This window comes from Crinia signifera, chromosome 19, assembly GCF_055691185.1.
Source record: "Crinia signifera chromosome 19, ASM5569118v1, whole genome shotgun sequence".
Taxonomy (NCBI): Eukaryota; Metazoa; Chordata; class Amphibia; order Anura; family Myobatrachidae; genus Crinia; species Crinia signifera.
Genome location: NC_139226.1, coordinates 2,007,853 through 2,028,209, shown reverse-complemented (window position 1 = coordinate 2,028,209; position 20,357 = coordinate 2,007,853). Strand labels below are relative to the sequence as shown.

General features: G+C 53.3%; 1 protein-coding gene across 1 annotated transcript in view; it reads right to left on the bottom strand.

The window, feature by feature from the left end:
• Positions 1–16,484, bottom strand: part of PHC2 (polyhomeotic homolog 2) — a 118,985-nt gene extending 102,501 nt beyond the window's left edge. The window contains exons 1-3 of the mRNA XM_083162364.1: positions 16,014–16,484; positions 10,329–10,392; positions 1,802–1,938 (exon numbers count right to left, since the gene is read on the bottom strand). Of these exons, the coding sequence (XP_083018490.1) occupies positions 1,802–1,912 (111 nt within the window). The 5' untranslated portion in view covers positions 1,913–1,938; positions 10,329–10,392; positions 16,014–16,484. The remainder of the gene's footprint in view (positions 1–1,801; positions 1,939–10,328; positions 10,393–16,013) is intronic.
• Between the last annotated feature and the right edge of the window lie 3,873 nt (positions 16,485–20,357).

Sequence of the window (20,357 nt, the reverse complement as noted above, 5' to 3'; positions counted from 1 at the left end):
CCATGCTCACACCTCAGCCTTCCTTCAAGTACACTATCGGTTGCCACAGCCAGCGACTATGTACCAGTAGTTCTGTCCCCAGCATCTTACATGCCACGTGGAAGCTTAGATCTTTGCGGTAGATATGAGAGACCTTGGTACAGAAGATGGCAGTGGAGCTACATTGGATCAGATCCACAGAGTACAAAAACACAGCCGCAACACAATTATTGCCCAACACAGGCACATAGCTCCCCACCGGCCATAGTACATAAGGAGATATATCACATGGATTTCGACAGGGTGGCGCTGACCTATTTGCTAGGCTGCGAGTGTACGCCCATAGACCATTCCCTTATTTTATCCTCTCCCGCTGCTCCCCTCTCCCAGCTCACCTCTTATATCTATTCCTCTCCACTGCCATCTTCCCCTAATCCTACACACTCGTTCTTGCCTCACCCATTCTCCAGCGGCTGCCTACTTTTGTGTCACCTGATATCTCTCCGATAACTCTGTCCTTGATCCTCTCCAACCTGGCTTCCACCCCTTAAACTCCTGTCACTCTCCCCTGACCAAATTCATCAATTATCTTCTCTCTGCCAAATTCAGGAGCCACATCACCCTCCTCATCCCCTCTGTAGCCTATGGATCTCCATTTCCTACTGGCCCCCCTCAGGCCACGGGCTTCCCTGACACCATCCTTGGTTTCCCTCTGACCTCACCACTTCCCTGACTATACTGCCTCCATCCTGGCCATAGGAGTCCCACATGGTGCTTAGCTCTCTACTCCTTTTGATACGCCTCCGTCCTAGGCTACTTCCCCCTCCAGTATCACGTCTATAATGATGACACTCTGCCTCCCCTTTCCTAGTCTCTCCCCAGGTGTGATGTGTCGGGATTGTGATGGTCTGTATACCAGCATTGGAATACAGACTGTCATTACTCTAACTGGGGGCAAGCACAATGAAGCCCCTTGTGGGCTCACCAGGCTGCAGGCTTGGTGGCCTGCTTTACTTGCCACAGGTTTTATTCTCCCACAATGGGGGTCGTGGACCTCCAAGAGGGAGACTAGCCCCTGTCAGTCGGGATTCCGATGTCCGAGTACTGATTGCCGGAATCCTGACTGTCTGGTACCTCTCTCCCCTTCCGTCTTCTCTCAGGTGACCAGTTGCATCTCCCACATTTCCTTATGTATGTCAGAACGCTTCTGCAAACTCAACATGGCCAAAACTGAACTTATTATCTTCTCTCCATCTAGTGTCCCAACTTCTGTATCACTATCTCCAACACTGTCACCAACACTGATCCCAACACCACCAACACTGATCCCAACACGTCACCAACACTGATCCCAACAATGTCTCCAACATGGTCACCAACACTGTCCCCAACAACAGCAACACTGTACCCAACACCACTAAACACTGTCCCAAACACCACCAACGCTATCTCCAACAGTGTCCCCAATACGTCACCAACAGGGTCTTCAACCTCGTCACCAACACCATTGCCTAGAAGTCACTGTCTTCAATATCATCCCCCCATCACCCATATCCTGTCTTTCCATGCTGGATTGCACAATGACGTCAGTACGATGGTGATCACAAGAGCTTACAATCTTGCTGGAGTCTGAGGCGATAGATGGGGCAGTTATGTAGGAATGATGGATATACATGGACTCTTCCGGGGCATCTCCATTATTTGGTATGGCTGACCCATTCTCCTCTGACTTGGTCATGCCGTGATGGCATATCCACGCTAGATGAATTGCGTCCTTATAATGAAAGGATGAAGATACAGAATGTATATAAGCAGTCAGTACCTGCACAGTCTGCCGGTCCGGTATTCCACTGTACACCGGTAGAGGGGTATTAGTCTGGCGGCTGCCACTGGTGGAACTGGACAGGGTGGAGTTTGGCCGCTCATTCTCCATGTTCCTTGTGTGAGATACAGTCACAGCTGCGGAGAAGGGAATAAACCAGTAAATGCTGTAATCCTTACTGTAGATTATACGAAATCATGCATGCTAGGCCGACCTACACGCCCAGATAAAGCACTGCCTCTATAATAATACCCCATTACACACTAGTTACCCCCTCTTTGTGAATGCACCACAGCATTGCCTCACTGTGCTGGTCTATGCTCAGACCCAGAGCAATCGCAGTGCGAAAACATACAGACCCCTAATGCTCTGCTAAGGTTACACTGGCAGTAACTGACCAATCAGCTTCTGACCCTTGGGAGGAGAACTGGAGCAGTCAGATGAAACCCACAAATCACAGAGAGAAAGAACAAACTACATAGTGTAAAATCCCTGATTCGCTGGGACACACACACCAGTAACAGGGGCACATCTGCACGCTGGTGTGTTACATGGTGCATCAGAGCTGTAGCACAGGGGCACATGCGCACGCTGGTGTGTTACACGGTGCTCCAGAGCTGTGTCGGCAGTAGGGGTCACACACCAGTAGTACAGGAGCACATCCGCATGCTGGTGTGTTACACGGTGCTCCAGAGCTGTGGCGGTAGGGGGGGTCACACACAGTAGTACAGGGGCACATCCGCACGCTGGTGTGTTACACGGTGCTCCAGAGCTGTGGCGGTAGGAGGGGTCACACACACCAGTAGTACTGGGGCACATGCACACGCTGGTGTGTTACATGTGCACCAGGGCTGTGGCGGTAGGGGGGTCACACACAGTAGTACAGGGGCACATCCGCACGCTGGTGTGTTACACGGTGCTCCAGAGCTGTGGCGGTAGGAGGGGTCACACACACCAGTAGTACAGGGGCACATCCGCACGCTGGTGTGTTACACGTGCACCAGAGCTGTGGCGGCAGGAGGGATCACACACACCAGTAGTACAGGGGCACATCCGCACGCTGGTGTGTTACACGTGCACCAGAGCTGTGGCGGCAGGAGGGGTCACACACACCAGTAGTACTGGGGCACATGCACACGCTGGTGTGTTACATGTGCACCAGGGCTGTGGCGGTAGGGGGGTCACACACACCAGTAGTACAGGGGCACATCCGCACGCTGGTGTGTTACACGTGCACCAGAGCTGTGGCAGCAGGAGGGGTCATACACACCAGTAGTACAGGGGCACATCCGCACGCTGGTGTGTTACACGTGAACCAGGGCTGTGGCAGCAGGAGGGGTCACACACACCAGTGGGCTGGTTCTTAAAATACAGGGGGCCCCTTTTCATTTTGTCACCCGTATTTTAGGAACCAGACCCGGCCTTGGAGCCTGGGGCTGGTTTTAAAAAGTAAGTGGAGCCCTATTTCGTTGGTTTCACAATTTTTTAAAACCAGCCCCCGCTCTTTGAGCCCGGGGCTGGTTACGGCAGTGGGGGGGGGGGGGACCCCACGACATTTTTTTTAAATGTATTTATTTATTGCGTTCCCGTAGCCTGGTGTTGGCAGCCTAGCAGGTGCTTGTCTGCTAGGCTGCCAACATCGGGCTACGGGAACGCATGTGCGGTCTTAATGGTTACTTTGACATTGGAAATTTGAGACTTCTAAAATATCATTCACTAGTGTGGCTCATCGTATCCTACAGATACAGATTCACTGTTCTCCATAGAGGGTACCAACACAAGTTCTTCTAAAGGGTATTGATTTACCCCTGGGGATCAGCCCCTACTCCCTTCCATTGATTTTAAACCATTGTCCGATATAAGGAATACCTTCAATGTTATATACCTCTTATATTGCAATGCCCCTGATGAAGTCGTGTTGACGAAACGCGCTGGACTTCTTAAATAAAGAATTACACCCTGAACGAAGTCTACGTTGCATTGTTGAATATCCGAACTTCACTTCAGAAAAATGAACAATTGTTACATCATGCTTATTATTACACTTATTTGCTAGGTGGTACCATTAGAGCACACTCCTAACAACCCCCCACTTTGTGTTACTCTTTGTTTCTCACTAACAGGAGTAACGTTTGGGAGTTGCGGCTCGCCATTAGATTAGCGCAATAACTGAACCATATCCTGTGTGTATATATATAGGCTGGGCGGCCGATGGAGTGGTGCCGCAAGTTAGCCCCACCCCCTCCGTGCATGAGAGGTCAGAGGCTAAGAGGCGTGGGAGAGAGCAGGAAGAGGAGGCGGGGAGCGCAGAAGGAGAAGGCAGATGGCGGGACGGCGAGGAAGAAGGAAGATTGCCGCGTAGGAAGGAGAGACGCTGGCGGGGCTGCAGAGGTCAGCAGCTGAAGAGGAGCGGACATGGGAGAAGAAGCGGCGGCAGAAGAAAGACCCCCGGGCGGAAGGAGAGGAGGGACCCTCGGCAGTGGCAGCAGAGTAGCTGGCAGTGGTACCCAAAGACCCTGGAGTCTCCCGGCGGTCGGGGGAAGTGGCCCTGGGCGACCACCACTTATATATAGCTCCCCCTAGACCCCTAGGCGGTCGGGCGTTAGGCCCGTGGGCAAGTCCAGGCCCTCCTGGCCTGTGTGGTAGTAGTCAGGCCTTTTAGGCCTGTGCCTCATAGTCAGGCCATTCAGGACTGTGCCTTTAATTACCCCAGGCCTCCTCAAGCCTGTGCTCATTCCCAGTCCTCCTCAGATCTGTGCTCACCCCCAGGGCTCCTTAGGCCTGTGCCCATCCAGGCTTAGAGGCCTGTGCCTATCCAGGCTTAGTGACCTGTGCCCACATACAGGCTTCCTGCCTGAGCCCCATATACCAGGCCCCCATGCACACGCAGACCTGAATCTCCAGCAGGTCTCATTCCACAGCCAGGTTTAGAATAAGGTTGATTTTCAACCTCCCTGAGAGGTCTTGCCCCTGGGAACAGTGGGCTCCGCGTTCGCTCTTCCCAGGGCCCGGATCTAGTAAGGATAAGAGGGAACAGCTGTTTCCCATACATCGCTCTGGACGGCCGTCTGAGAAAATAGCCAGTTCCAGGTAAAAGGAGGGTAGGTGATCCTGGATATACTCATAAGGTACTTTTATGTTGTTTCTGTGTATCTGTTCAAGTTATTTGCCCAAATTGTTAGTGTTGTTAGACACATTGGTTCACTGCTGTTTACTTATCGTAGCCATTGATGTGAGGGTTAGATAAGAGTTATGTAGAATTGAGAAGTGTGTGTGTATATGTTTATTAGCCTTGTGCAGGAAAGCTATAGGTTAGGGAGGCTGTGTTTTCCCCGTAGGTGCGGTGAACATCTGTCAAGGTGACAAGTGCCCGGGACTGAGTATACTCCACGTTTGTCTGTTCCCCTTCCCTTAAGTACCAGTTTAGAGACTGTACACGGACGTGTGAGTCCCTGATCCAAACACCTGGGTGCGCAAGCACCTATAGGTGAAACTGGATCGCTGAGGCTCCGGCCAATGATGACCATCACCCAGGCGGTGAAGGTCATCGCCACCCGTAACTTCCAATCCTCAAGTCTGAGATCTTCCAGCGGTAGGGTCTTGTTAATTCCGGCCTTGTTTCCAGCAGTACTCGGCAAGAACCGCAGGAGAGGGACTGTGCCAGGACTAAGGCTGACATTTCGTGTGACCGGGACAGCTAGAAGAGCGAGTACCGGCCGTGAGGCCTTAACCCGCACACGCTACATTTTGGCATAGTCGGCAGGATAAGCAAGAAAGAAGGCAAGAAGGACCAGGAGGACGAAATGGAGATACCCCGGACCAAGTTGCCTATAGGGGCAGCCCTGACTACCCTAGCTAAGTTTGATGGACGCAATATGGCGCTAACGGAGTGGATGGCACAGCTGGAGACAACTATCCAGCTTTATGGCCTGCCATAAAGTGTGCAGGTTGACTTGGCCATGAAGGTGCTGACTGGAGATGCCTGGAAGACTGTGCGAAGCTACCCTCACGAGCTCAAAGAAATCCTGGAGGATGTTTTTAAAATACTCAAAGGGGTTTACGGAGAGAAAGTCACCTGCACTACCTTACGGAATCGTTTTTTTTGCTCGTGTACAGAGAGAAGATGAGACCATCTCAGAATATGCCAATGCCCTGAGTGGGTATCTGACGGAGCTCCAGCAACGAGAGGAGTTATAGTTCCTGATGGGGGAGTCAGATGCCACACTACGCAACTTGTTCATCGCAGGACTGCGGAACCGGCCGCTCCGACACCTCCTTCATGACAAGGTGGACGGGGAGCCAGGGATCACTTTTCAAACAGGGGTAGGAAAGGCCCTGGCGAAGGATGAGAATGCTGAATTTGGGGTCCACACCATAGCTACGCAGCAAGTACCACCTGCCATTGGTCCCAGAGGGGCTGAAAGCAACCCCTTCGAAAGCTGCATCACGGAATTGACCACGGCGCTTCTACTGGTGAAGGAGGAGGTGTCCCAATTGAAGCAGCGAGTGGAACATTCGGAAAGCTGCTGGGCCAAGCAAGAGAGGGAAACCATGAGTGATGGAGGGTCGTGCAGTAACTGAAAGAGACAGCGAGACCAAGGAACATCCAGGCGGTGAGATGGAGTCGTGCCCGAGGAGCTACCGAGAACCAGTTTGCTGGGAATGCAGGGAACAGGACATATTGCCCGAGAATGCCCCGAGGCACGACGCAGGAGGCCTTTAAACTAAAGTCCCTCGCAGTGGTGGGACAACCCACGGGGGAAGAAGAACAGCGGGTGGCTATTGTCAACTCATCTGATTTGTTCGGTGAATGTCCCACTGTAGTAGCAACGTTGGCTGGAAAAGACCAGTGTTGCCTTTTGTATACTGGTTCCCAAGTAACAACTATGTCGGAGAAGTGTTTCCAGGAGAATTACCACCACCTAAGAACAACCAGAATGGGAAGCTGGGTAACACTAGTGGCTGGAAACAATCTCCCCATACCCGTGGTGGGGGTGGTATGGGTGGAGATCGAGTTGTATGGCCAAAGTATTGGAAGAAAAGGGTTGATGGACGTTGCCGGAGAAGAGCTTAAACAGGGCCCGTGATCCTGGGCATGAACATTCTTCGATGCCTTGACCAGGTACTTGCCCAGAAGAAGGGGCCACAATATTGGAAGTATCTCGGTATACATAAACCCGGACAACAGGCCTTTCAGAGGACGATGCAACAGAGTAAGGGGGTCTTACTGGATGAGTCAAGTGGCCCTTTAGGCCGAATCAAGACCAGAGCTAACCAAACAGTGAAGATCCCCACCAGACAGGAGGTAGTACTTGATGTACCTGTCCGCTCACCACAGAGGTTGTAAGGGAAAGAAGTTTTGGTTGAGCCCTGCTGCTTTGGACAGGTCGACGCCGGTCTGATCATGGCCTGTGCACTGGTAGCAGTGAGGAATGGTGTTGAACCAGTGCGGGTCTGTAATCTGGGGGACTCGCCCATCAAGATTCCCTTGAGTCCAGATGTCCATGAGCCTTGGACACTGTCGTGCGGGTGGAGAAGGAGTCCGCCCTCACGGCAGAGTGGAACGGGAGAGTTATTCTGGAGCAGGTGGATGTGTCCTTGGAGCACCTCAGCAAGGAGGAAGTTGCGCAGCTGGAGGAGATGCTCTGGAGCAGGTACTGTTGTGACTGGAACAGTATGGCTTCAAACTAAAGCCAAGGAAGTGTCACCTCCTGAAAACCAGCTTGGATTACTTGGGCCATGTTGTGACACAAGAAGGAGTAAAGCCAACTCCAGACAAGGTCTCAGCAGTTCAGGGGTGGAAGACCCCAAAGACAATCACTGAGTTAACGGCATTCCTGGGATTGGTCGGTTACTACGCCAAGATGGCTGGCCCACTTCATGAGCTTTTGAGGGGGGTAGCTACGGATGCCCGGGTCCAGGCAGTGCAGTTGGGACCAGCACAGGAAAGTGCCTTCCTACGCTTGAAACAAGCTATCACCGCAGGCTCTGGTGTTGGCATACACTGACTTGGATCAGCCATTCATCTTTTATACCGGTGGGAGCCATCAAGGACTGGGGGCCGTACTCTCCCAGGTACAGGATGGACAGGAGAGGGTGATCGCCTACGGCAGTCGGAGCCTAAGGGAATCAGAACGGAATCCAGATAATTATAATTCATTTAAACTAGAACTTCTGGCCGTAGTGTGGGCGGTCACTGAAATTTTTTTGGAATATCTGACAGCAATGGACTTTGAAATTGTCACAGACAAAAATCCTTTGGTACATCTAGACATGGCTAAACTAGGGGCCCTGGAACAACGTTGGGTCACTCGTTTGGCGAAGTTTTCCTACAAGATCCGGTATTGGCCTGGGAAAGCGAACGCAAATGCTGAAACACCTGTCAGCCCCTACGATGAAGAGGAGGAAGATCAGGAGATCCCAGATCTGACTAGGTTGCAGTCCCGTACCCAGATCCAGGGGGCATCGTGTGGGGTGCTCCTGCAGAAGATCCTCCCTGATTGGGTAGTGTTACAGGAACAAGATGAGGATATACAGATCATCTGCCAGTGGAAAGAGGCCGGTCACTGGCCATCACCACAGGAGCGACAACACCTCAGCCCTATTGGTCAGAAGATACTTCATCAATGGGGTTGGATGGCCATACAGGAGGGGCTGCTATGTCAGCGTGCCTACTTGGAGCAGGAGCTCCGGAATGTGTGGCCTCAACCCTTGTCACCGAGGCACACGAGGAAGGAGCGCATTTGGGGGTTAGTAAAACGCTACAGTGGGTTCGTTGCCAGTTTTTCTGCCCCGGCTTACAGAAGATTGTTGAAGAGGTGTGTCATGTTTGTAAGCGGTGTGCAGTGACAAAGTCTCTGTAACAGAAAGCGCCAGTGCAGACCATACGACCTCTGGAACTATTAATGGTGGACTATGTCCTGATAGGAGAATCCGTGCGTGAGTTTCAGTATGCCTTCGTTATGACTGATCATTTCACCAAATTTACAGTGGTAGTCCCCACGAAGGATCAGACTGCCGAGGCGGCTGCCAAGGCTATTGCCGAGTGTTTTATCCGCAGATACGGATGCCCCGAACGCATCCACTTGGCTCAAGGAGCTTGTTTCCAAGCTCGGGTGATGGAACAGTTATGTCGCACCTATGGGTTACGGAAGTCCAGAACCACGCCCTATCACCCTCAGGGGAACGGGGATTGCGAGAGGTTTAACCGGACGTTACATCAGATGTTGTGGGCTCTGGAGCCCGAGAAGAAAAGACGATGGCCCGATTATGTTTCGGAACTGGTGTGGGTGTACAATAATTGGGTGCATCAGACCACTGGGTTTTCTTCATACTACTTGTTGTTTGGCAGATCTGGTAGGGAGATACAGGACCTGGACTTGTCCCTCACCGAGGAAGAGGATCAATGGACCCAGAGTGGATGGGTGGAGGAGCAGAAATGGTGCCTGAAGGTTGTCGGGGACATAGCTGCAAAGAACATACGTACCACCGTGGACCCCAATCCAGGGAAGCCATCCGGGGGACCCTTTACAGATGCTCAGAGGGTGCTTGTCCGTGAGAAGCGGCCAGGGGACAAGCTGAGTGACCATTGGGAAGTGATTCCCTACGTCATCCAACGCTGTGTATCCCCTGACAACCCGGTCTACGAAATTCAGGCAGAAGATGGTAGTGGTCGGCTCCGTACTTTTCACCAGAACATGTTTTAACATTAACCTTGTGAGTTTGAGGACTTGCAACCACTAGGGCTACTCCCGGAAAAGGTGAGTGACCCCCCGAAGTTGAGAGATGGAGATTGGTGGGTGTGTCTGAGGCTCGCTGGGTACGTCCACCTGTACCTCACAGTGTGTCTGAGGCTCGCTGGGTGCGTCCCCCTGTACCTCACAGTGTGCCTGAGCTTTGCTGGGTTCGTCCCCCTGTACCTCACAGTGTGTCTGAGGCTCGCTGGGTGCGTCCCCCTGTACCTCACAGTGTGCCTGAGCTTTGCTGGGTTCGTCCCCCTGTACCTCACAGTGTGTCTGAGGCTCGCTGGGTGCGTCCCCCTGTACCTCACAGAGTGCCTGTGCTTTGCTGGGTGCGTCCCCCTGTACCTCACAGTGTGTCTGAGGCTCGCTGGGTGCGTCCCCCTGTACCTCACAGAGTGCCTGTGCTTTGCTGGGTGCGTCCCCCTGTACCTCACAGTGTCTCTGAGGCTCGCTGGGTGCGTCCCCCTGTACCTCACAGTGTGCCTGAGCCTTCAGTAGAACTCCCATCTTAGTAAATTTCCCTCTAAGTGTATGAGGACACATCTGTACGCCCTGACAGATGATCCCACACCCCACCCTGTGCCAACCGTGCCCTTTATTTCTGGGCAGCACTGGCTGTGAATATATACTGCCCCCTGTGTGCCATCATGCTGGTGAGAAAAATGACATTAAATTTGTCAAACAACCCAGGTCCATGTCACCGGATCCTCAGGCCCTGTCCACATGTCTTCCTCCACCACAGGATGGATCACGGAGCCACAACCTCTATAGACATGAATAAGTACCTGATACATAAGGCAGCAGCGCACCTCAGCCAGCTGGTTATTCCCAGGTGTCATGTACACAGATCTAGGAGAGAATATGAAGATCAGCGTTACAGTATCACTGACATATACCGTGGTACGTGCTCAATAGGTCATTACACACCATGGATGGTCTGATGCAGCAGTGGTCCTAGGTGGGTATACAGGTGTGTACTCATACCACGCATCGCTAGATGCCTCATACATATAGCCTCAGTACACCATGCAGTGTGAAATGCCTCATACCTCCAGCCTTAGTACACCATGCAGCGTGAGATACCTCATACCTCCAGCCTCAGTACACCAGGCATCGTGATATACCTCATACCTCCAGCCTCAGTACACCGTGCAGCGTAAAATACCTCATACATCCAGCCTCAGTACACCATGCAGCGTGATATACCTCATACATCCAGCCTCAGTACACCGTGCAGCGTGATATGCCTCATACATCCAGCCCAAGTACACCGTGCAGCGTGATATGCCTCATACATCCAGCCTCAGTACACTGTGCAGCGTGATATACCTCATACATCCAGCCTCAGTACACCGTGATATACCTCATACATCCAGCCTCAGTACACCATGCAGCGTGATATACCTCATACATCCAGCCTCAGTACACCATGCAGCGTGATATACCTCATACATCCAGCCTCAGTACACCGTGCAGCGTGATATACCTCATACATCCAGCCTCAGTACACCGTGCAGCGTGATATACCTCATACATCCAGCCTCAGTACACAGTGCAGCGTGATATACCTCATACATCCAGCCTCAATACTCCATGCAGCATGATATAACTCATACATCCAGCCTCAGTACACCATGCAGCGTGATATACCTCATACATCCAGCCTCAGTACACCGTGCAGCGTGATACACCTCATACCTCCAGCCTCAGTACACAGTGCAGCGTGATATACCTCATACATCCAGCCTCAGTACACCGTGCAGCGCGATATACCTCATACATCCAGCCTCAGTACACCGTGCAGCGTGATATACCTCATACATCCATCCTCAGTACACCGTGCAGCGTGATATACCTCATACATCCAGCCTCAGTACACCATGCAGCGTGATATACCTCATACCTCCAGCCTCAGTACACCGTGCAGCGTAAAATACCTCATACATCCAGCCTCAGTACACCATGCAGCATGATATAACTCATACATCCAGCCTCAGTACACCATGCAGCGTGATATACCTCATACATCCAGCCTCAGTACACCGTGCAGCGTGATATGCCTCATACATCCAGCCCAAGTACACCGTGCAGCGCGATATACCTCATACATCCAGCCTCAGTACACCGTGCAGCGTGATATACCTCATACATCCATCCTCAGTACACCGTGCAGCGTGATATACCTCATACATCCGGCCTCAGTACACCGTGCAGCGTGATATACCTCATACATCCGGCCTCAGTACACCGTGCAGCGTGATATACCTCATACATCCAGCCTCAGTACACCATGCAGCGTGATATACCTCATACATCCAGCCTCAGCACACCATGCAGCGTGATATACCTCATACATTCAGCCTCAGCACACCATGCAGCGTGATATACCTCATACATTCAGCCTCAGTACACCATGTAGCGTGATATACTGTACCCCATATATCCAGCCTCAGTACACCATGCAGCGTGATATACCTCATACCTCCAGCCTCAGTACACCATGCAGCGTGATATACCTCATACATCCAGCCTCAGTACACCGTGCAGCGTGCGATACCTCATACATCCAGCCTCCGTACACCGTGCATTGTGATATACCTCATACATCCAGCCTCAGTACATCATGCAGCGTGACATACCTCATACATCCAGCCTCAGTACACCATGCAGCGTGATATACCTCATACATCCAGCCTCAGTACACCGTGCAGCGTGATATACCTCATACATCCAGCCTCAGTACACCGTGCAGCGTGATATACCTCATACATCCAGCCTCAGTACACCATGCAGCCTGATATACCTCATACATCCAGCCTCAGTACACCATGCAGCGTGATATACCTCATATATTCAGCCTCAGCACACCGTGCCATCTTGGGCCTACTCACATTTCCACAAATAGCAAAGTTTCTTCGATGGTTCAGGAATTGCAAATGAATCAGTGAGTGGATGACGATTAATGATCCATTCGCAATTCTCTTTCTGTCTGGGTGGCGGTTTTCCCCCCACATATACCAGAGTGCCGTACAATGACCCAGTCATACAGTGGGGGCTATGTGGGTGTCACTGGGGCATTCCAGGCATACGAGGCACCACCTAGGGTGCATTGGGCTGCGGGTGTAACATGCCTGTATGTATCACCCCCATATACCGGAGTGCCGTACAATGACCCAGTCATACAGTGGGGGCTATGTGGGTGTCACTGGGGCATCCCAGGCATACGAGGCACCACCTAGGGTGCATTGGGATGCGGGTGTAACATGCCTGTATGTATCACCCCCATATACCGGAGTGCCGTACATGACCCAGTCATACAGTGGGGGCTATGTGGGTGTCACTGGAGCATTCCAGGCATACGAGGCACCACCTAGGGTGCATTGGGCTGCGGGTGTAACATGCCTGTATGTATCACCCCCATATACCGGAGTGCCGTACAAAGACCCAGTCATACAGTGGGGGCTATGTGGGTGTCACTGGGGCATACGAGGCACCACCTAGGGTGCATTTGGCTGCGGTTGTAACATGCCTGTATGTATCACCCCCATATACCGGAGTGCCGTACAAAGACCCAGTCATACAGTGGGGGCTATGTGGGTGTCACTGGGACATCCCAGGCATACGAGGCACCACCTAGGGTGCATTGGGCTGTGGGTGTAACATGCCTGTATGTATCACCCCCATATACCGGAGTGCCGTACAATGACCCAGTCATACAGTGGGGGCTATGTGGGTGTCACTGGGGCATCCCAGGCATACGAGGCACCACCTAGGGTGCATTGGGCTGCGGGTGTAACATGCCTGTATGTATCACCCCCATATACCGGAGTGCCGTACAAAGACCCAGTCATACAGTGGGGGCTATGTGGGTGTCACTGGGGCATACGAGGCACCACCTAGGGTGCATTTGGCTGCGGTTGTAACATGCCTGTATGTATCACCCCCATATACCGGAGTGCCGTACAAAGACCCAGTCATACAGTGGGGGCTATGTGGGTGTCACTGGGACATCCCAGGCATACGAGGCACCACCTAGGGTGCATTGGGCTGTGGGTGTAACATGCCTGTATGTATCACCCCCATATACCGGAGTGCCGTACAATGACCCAGTCATACAGTGGGGGCTATGTGGGTGTCACTGGGGCATCCCAGGCATACGAGGCACCACCTAGGGTGCATTGGGCTGCGGGTGTAACATGCATGTATGTATCACCCCCATATACTGGAGTGCCGTACAATGACCCAGTCATACAGTGGGGGCTATGTGGGTGTCACTGGGGCATCCAAGGCATACGAGGCACCACCTAGGGTGCATTGGGCTGCGGGTGTAACATGCATGTATGTATCACCCCCATATACCGGAGTGCCGTACATGACCCAGTCATACAGTGGGGGCTATTTGGGTGTCACTGGGACATCCAAGGCATACGAGGCACCACCTAGGGTGCATTTGGCTGCGGGTGTAACATGCCTGTATGTATCACCCCCATATACTGGAGTGCCGTACAATGACCCAGTCATACAGTGGGGGCTATGTGGGTGTCACTGGGGCATCCCAGGCATACGAGGCACCACCTAGGGTGCATTGGGCTGCGGGTGTAACATGCCTGTATGTATCACCCCCATATACCGGAGTGCCGTACAATGACCCAGTCATACAGTGGGGGCTATGTGGGTGTCACTGGGACATCCCAGGCATACGAGGCACCACCTAGGGTGCATTGGGCTGCGGGTGTAACATGCATGTATGTATCACCCCCATATACCGGAGTGCCGTACAATGACCCAGTCATACAGTGGGGGCTATGTGGGTGTCACTGGGGCATCCCAGGCATACGAGGCACCACCTAGGGTGCATTTGGCTGCGGTTGTAACATGCCTGTATGTATCACCCCCATATACTGGAGTGCCGTACAATGACCCAGTCATACAGTGGGGGCTATGTGGGTGTCACTGGGGCATCCCAGGCATACGAGGCACCACCTAGGGTGCATTGGGCTGCGGGTGTAACATGCCTGTATGTATCACCCCCATATACCGGAGTGCCGTACATGACCCAGTCATACAGTGGGGGCTATGTGGGTGTCACTGGGACATCCCAGGCATACGAGGCACCACCTAGGGTGCATTGGGCTGCGGGTGTAACATGCCTGTATGTATCACCCCCATATACCGGAGTGCCGTACAATGACCCAGTCATACAGTGGGGGCTATGTGGGTGTCACTGGGGCATCCCAGGCATACGAGGCACCACCTAGGGTGCATTGGGCTGCGGGTGTAACATGCCTGTATGTATCACCCCCATATACCGGAGTGCCGTACAATGACCCAGTCATACAGTGGGGGCTATGTGGGTGTCACTGGGGCATCCCAGGCATACGAGGCACCACCTAGGGTGCATTGGGCTGCGGGTGTAACATGCCTGTATGTATCACCCCCATATACTGGAGTGCCGTACAATGACCCAGTCATACAGTGGGGGCTATGTGGGTGTCACTGGGACATCCCAGGCATACGAGGCACCACCTAGGGTGCATTGGGCTGCGGGTGTAACATGCATGTATGTATCACCCCCATATACCGGAGTGCCGTACAATGACCCAGTCATACAGTGGGGGCTATGTGGGTGTCACTGGGGCATACGAGGCACCACCTAGGGTGCATTGGGCTGCGGGTGTAACATGCCTGTATGTATCACCCCCATATACCGGAGTGCCGTACAAAGACCCAGTCATACAGTGGGGGCTATGTGGGTGTCACTGGGACATCCCAGGCATACGAGGCACCACCTAGGGTGCATTGGGCTGCGGGTGTAACATGCCTGTATGTATCACCCCCATATACTGGAGTGCCGTACAATGACCCAGTCATACAGTGGGGGCTATGTGGGTGTCACTGGGGCATCCCAGGCATACGAGGCACCACCTAGGGTGCATTGGGCTGCGGGTGTAACATGCCTGTATGTATCACCCCCATATACCGGAGTGCCGTACAATGACCCAGTCATACAGTGGGGGCTATGTGGGTGTCACTGGGGCATCCAAGGCATACGAGGCACCACCTAGGGTGCATTGGGCTGCAGGTGTAACATGCCTGTATGTATCACCCCCATATACCGGAGTGCCGTACAATGACCCAGTCATACAGTGGGGGCTATGTGGGTGTCACTGGAGCATTCCAGGCATACGAGGCACCACCTAGGGTGCATTGGGCTGCGGGTGTAACATGCCTGTATGTATCACCCCCATATACCGGAGTGCCGTACAATGACCCAGTCATACAGTGGGGGCTATGTGGGTGTCACTGGGGCATCCCAGGCATACGAGGCACCACCTAGGGTGCATTGGGCTGCGGGTGTAACATGCCTCTAATGCAGTCCCAGCTTCTGCAGGCGTATGGTTGGAGGTCCCTGTGCCCGGGGGAAGGGTGGGCTGACATAGGAGGAAGCACAATAAGAGCGGGGGTCTTACCAGAGAGCTCCGGCATCCCACCAGCTGCAGCTTTTGTTTGCATCCCCAGCAGCCGCTGCCATTGCTTGCAGGATAAGATTTGCAGCCTCATTTCCACATGATTACGGTGTTACCTAGCAACATCCAATCCGGAGCGCGGACCTTTCCCAGGATGTGACTGTGATATGGACGGCCATTACTCTCATTATCACTATAGTGCAGGACCCCTGTCCTGCCGGCTTCTCGCCCCAAACGCCCTCGCTGGGCCATACTACTGACACCTGATGGATGGTATCCTGTATATATATATATATATATATATATATATACACACACATATATACATATACACAGCATAGTGTCCCTGTCAGCATCAGCGTCGTGTTCCTGCAGCCAGTGTAGTCAGCGTAGTGTCCCTGTCAGCATCAGCGTCGTGTTCCTGCAGCCAGTGTAGTCAGCGTAGTGTCCCTGTCAGCATCAGCGTCGTGTTCCTGCAGCCAGTGTAGTCAGCGTAGTGTCCCTGTCAGCATCAGCATTGTGTTCCCGCAGCCAGTGTAGTCAGCGTAGTGTCCCTGTCAGCATCAGCATCGTGTTCCCGCAGCCAGTGTAGTCAGCGTAGTGTCCCTGTCAGCATCAGCGCCGTGTTCCCGCAGCCAGTGTAGTCAGCGTAGTGTCCCTGTCAGCATCAGCATCGTGTTCCCGCAGCCAGTGTAGTCAGCGTAGTGTCCCTGTCAGCATCAGCGTCGTGTTCCCGCAGCCAGTGTAGTCAGCGTAGTGTCCCTGTCAGCATCGTGTTCCCGCAGCCAGTGTAGTCAGCGTAGTGTCCCTGTCAGCATCAGCATCGTGTTCCCGCAGCCAGTGTAGTCAGCGTAGTGTCCCTGTCAGCATCAGCATCGTGTTCCCGCAGCCAGTGTAGTCAGCGTAGTGTCCCTGTCAGCATCAGCGTCGTGTTCCCGCAGCCAGTGTAGTCAGCGTAGTGTCCCTGTCAGCATCAGCATCGTGTTCCCGCAGCCAGTGTAGTCAGCGTAGTGTCCCTGTCAGCATCAGCATCGTGTTCCCGCAGCCAGTGTAGTCAGCGTAGTGTCCCTGTCAGCATCAGCGTTGTGTTCCCGCAGCCAGTGTTGTCAGCGTAGTGTCCCTGTCAGCATCAGCGTTGTGTTCCCGCAGCCAGCGCAGTCAGCGTAGTGTCCCTGTCAGCATCAGTGTTGTGTTCCCGCAGCCAGCGCAGTCAGTGTAGTGTCCCTGTCAGCATCAGCGTTGTGTTCCCGCAGCCAGTGTAGTCAGCATAGTGTCCCTGTCAGCATCAGCGTTGTGTTCCCGCAGCCAGCGTAGTGTCCCTGTCAGCATCAGTGTTGTGTTCCCGCAGCCAGCATAGTCAGTGTAGTGTCCCTGTCAGCATCAGCGTTGTGTTCCCGCAGCCAGCGTAGTGTCCCTGTCAGCATCAGTGTTGTGTTCCCGCAGCCAGCGCAGTCAGTGTAGTGTCCCTGTCAGCATCAGTGTTGTGTTCCTGCAGCCAGCATAGTCAGGGCCGGCGCCACCACTAGGCAGCTTTAGGTATTTGCCCAGGGCGCAGGCCACTGCAGGGCAGAAGTTGGAGCAGGGACTCCACTGGATGGGATGGAGGTGAGTGGTGTAGCTCTCTCCCCCATCGAGCGACTTCGCCCATACCCCCCAAACCTCCCCCGTGGTGCACCCACACACCTCACACCTGCATGCCCGATCCTGAAGCAGCAGCCCGGCAACCCCATCTCCCGGCCGCATCAAGGACCCGGCAGCAGCAGCCGGGAGAGACCCGAAAGCAGCGGTAGCCGGCAGCCCTGTCCCAGCTGCATGGGGGAGAGACCCGGTGGCAGCCAGGCACCCCCGTCCCAGCCGCATGGGGGAGAGACCCGGCAGCAGCGGTTGCAGCCCGGCACCCCCGTCTCCCATCCCCCATTGCGGCTGCATAAAACCCCACCCCCCCCTGCCTGGAGCGCGCCGGTGCCCGGCCCTGAGCATAGTCAGTGTAGTGTCCCTGTCAGCATCATGTTCCCACAAACAGCATAATCAGCGTAGTGTCCCTGTCAGCATCAGCATCATGTTCCCGCAGTCAGTGTAGTCAGTGTAGTGTCCCTGTCAGCATCAGAATTGTGTTACCCAAGTGAGCGTAGTGTCCCTGTCAGCATCAGCGTTATGTTCCCATAGTCAGCGTAGTATCACTGTCAGCATCAGCGTCATGTTCCCGCAGCCAGGGTAGTCAGTGTAGTGTCCCTGTCAGCATCAGCGTCGTGTTCCCGCAGCCAGCATAGTCAGCGTAGTGTTCCTGTCAGCATCAGTGTCATGTTCCCACAGCCAGCATAGTCAGTGTAGTGTCCCTGTCAGCATCAGAGTCGTGTTTCCGTAGTCAGTGTAGTGTCCATGTCAGCATCAGCTTCGTGTTCCCGCAGCCAGTGTAGTCAGCGTAGTTAGTGTATTGTCCCGGTCAGTGTCGTGTTCCCGCAGCCAGCATAGTCAGCGTAGTGTCCCTGTCAGCATCAGCTTCGTGTTCCCACAGCCAGTGTAGTCAGCGTAGTCAGTGTAGTGTCCCTGTCAGCATCAGCGTCGTGTTCCCGCAGCCAGTGTAATCAGCGTAGTTAGTGTAGTCAGTGTAGTGTCCCTGTCAGCATCAGCGTTGTGTTCCCGTAGTCAGTGTAGTGTCCCTGTCAGCATCAGCGTTGTGATTCCGCAGCCAGCATAGTCAGCGTAGTGTCCCTGTCAGCATCAGCGTCGTGTTCCCACAGCCAGCGTCTTCAGTGTAGTGTCCCTGACAGCATCAGCTTCGTGTTCCCGCAGCCAGTGTAGTCAGCGTAGTTAGTGTATTGTCCCGGTCAGCATCAGTGTCGTGTTCCCGCAGCCAGCGTAGTCAGTTTAATCAGCGTAGTTAGTGTAGTCAGTGTAGTGTCCATGTCAGCATCAGCGTAGTGTTCCCGCAGCCAGTGTAGTCAGCGTAGTGTCCCTGTCAGCATCAGTGTCGTAGTCCCGCAGCCAGCGTAGTCAGTGTAGTGTCCCTGTCAGCATCAGAGTCGTGTTCCCGCAGCCAGCGTAGTCAGTGTAATCAGCGTAGTTAGTGTAGTCAGTGTAGTGTCCCTGTCAGCATCAGCGTCGTGTTCCCACAGCCAGCGTAGTCAGTGTAGTGTCCCTATCAGCATCATGTTCACGCAGCCAGCGTAGTGTCCCTGTCAGGGAGGTATGGATAATAACTGATAAGAAAGGTGTCACCACAGGTGCTGGCAATCCTACATTACCAGGGAAGCCCAGGAACAGAGCACTGTGTCCTCCTGGAGAGGGGCATGCTGGGAGGTATGGATAATGTAGGATTACCAGCACCTGTGGGGAGCTAGGTAACTGATAAGAAATGTGTCACCACAGGTGCTGGCAATCCTACATTACCAGGGAAGCCCAGGAACAGAGCATTGTGTCCTCCTGGAGAGGGGCATGCTGGGAGGTATGGTAGGGTGACCAACTTATCCCTTTAATCCGGGACACATATTAATTACACAGGTTCTGTGGCAGTTTAAAACCAGGTGAAATGGAGTCTTGAGGTGTGGCAGTTTAAAACCAGGAGAAAGCCAGCCACAGAACCTGTGTAATTAATATGTGTCCCGGATTAAAGGGATAAATTGGTCACCCTAAGGTATGGATAATGTAGGATTGCAGCACCTGTGGGGAGCTAGGTAACTGATAAGAAAGGTGTCACCACAGGTGCTGGCAATCATACATTCCCAGGGAAGCCCAGGAACAGAGCATTGTGTCCTCCTGGAGAGGGGCATGCTGGGAGGTATGGTAGGGTGACCAACTTATCCCTTTAATCCGGGACACATATTAATTACACAGGTTCTGTGGCAGTTTAAAACCAGGTGAAATGGAGTCTTGAGGTGTGGCAGTTTAAAACCAGGAGAAAGCCAGCCACAGAACCTGTGTAATTAATATGTGTCCCGGATTAAAGGGATAAGTTGGTCACCCTAAGGTATGGATAATGTATGATTGCAGCACCTGTGGGGAGCTAGGTAACTGATAAGAAAGGTGTCACCACAGGTGCTGGCAATCATACATTCCCAGGGAAGCCCAGGAACAGAGCATTGTGTCCTCCTGGAGAGGGGCATGCTGGGAGGTATGGATAATGTAGGATTGCCAGCACCTGTGGGGAGGTAGGTAACTGATAAGAAAGGTGTCACCACAGGTGCTGGTAATCATACATTACCAGGGAAGCCCAGGAACAGAGCATTGTGTCCTCCTGGAGAGGGGCATTCTGGGAGGTATGGATAATGTATGATTGCCAGCACCTGTGGGGAGCTAGGTAACTGATAAGAAAGGTGTCACCACAGGTGCTGGCAATCATACATTCCC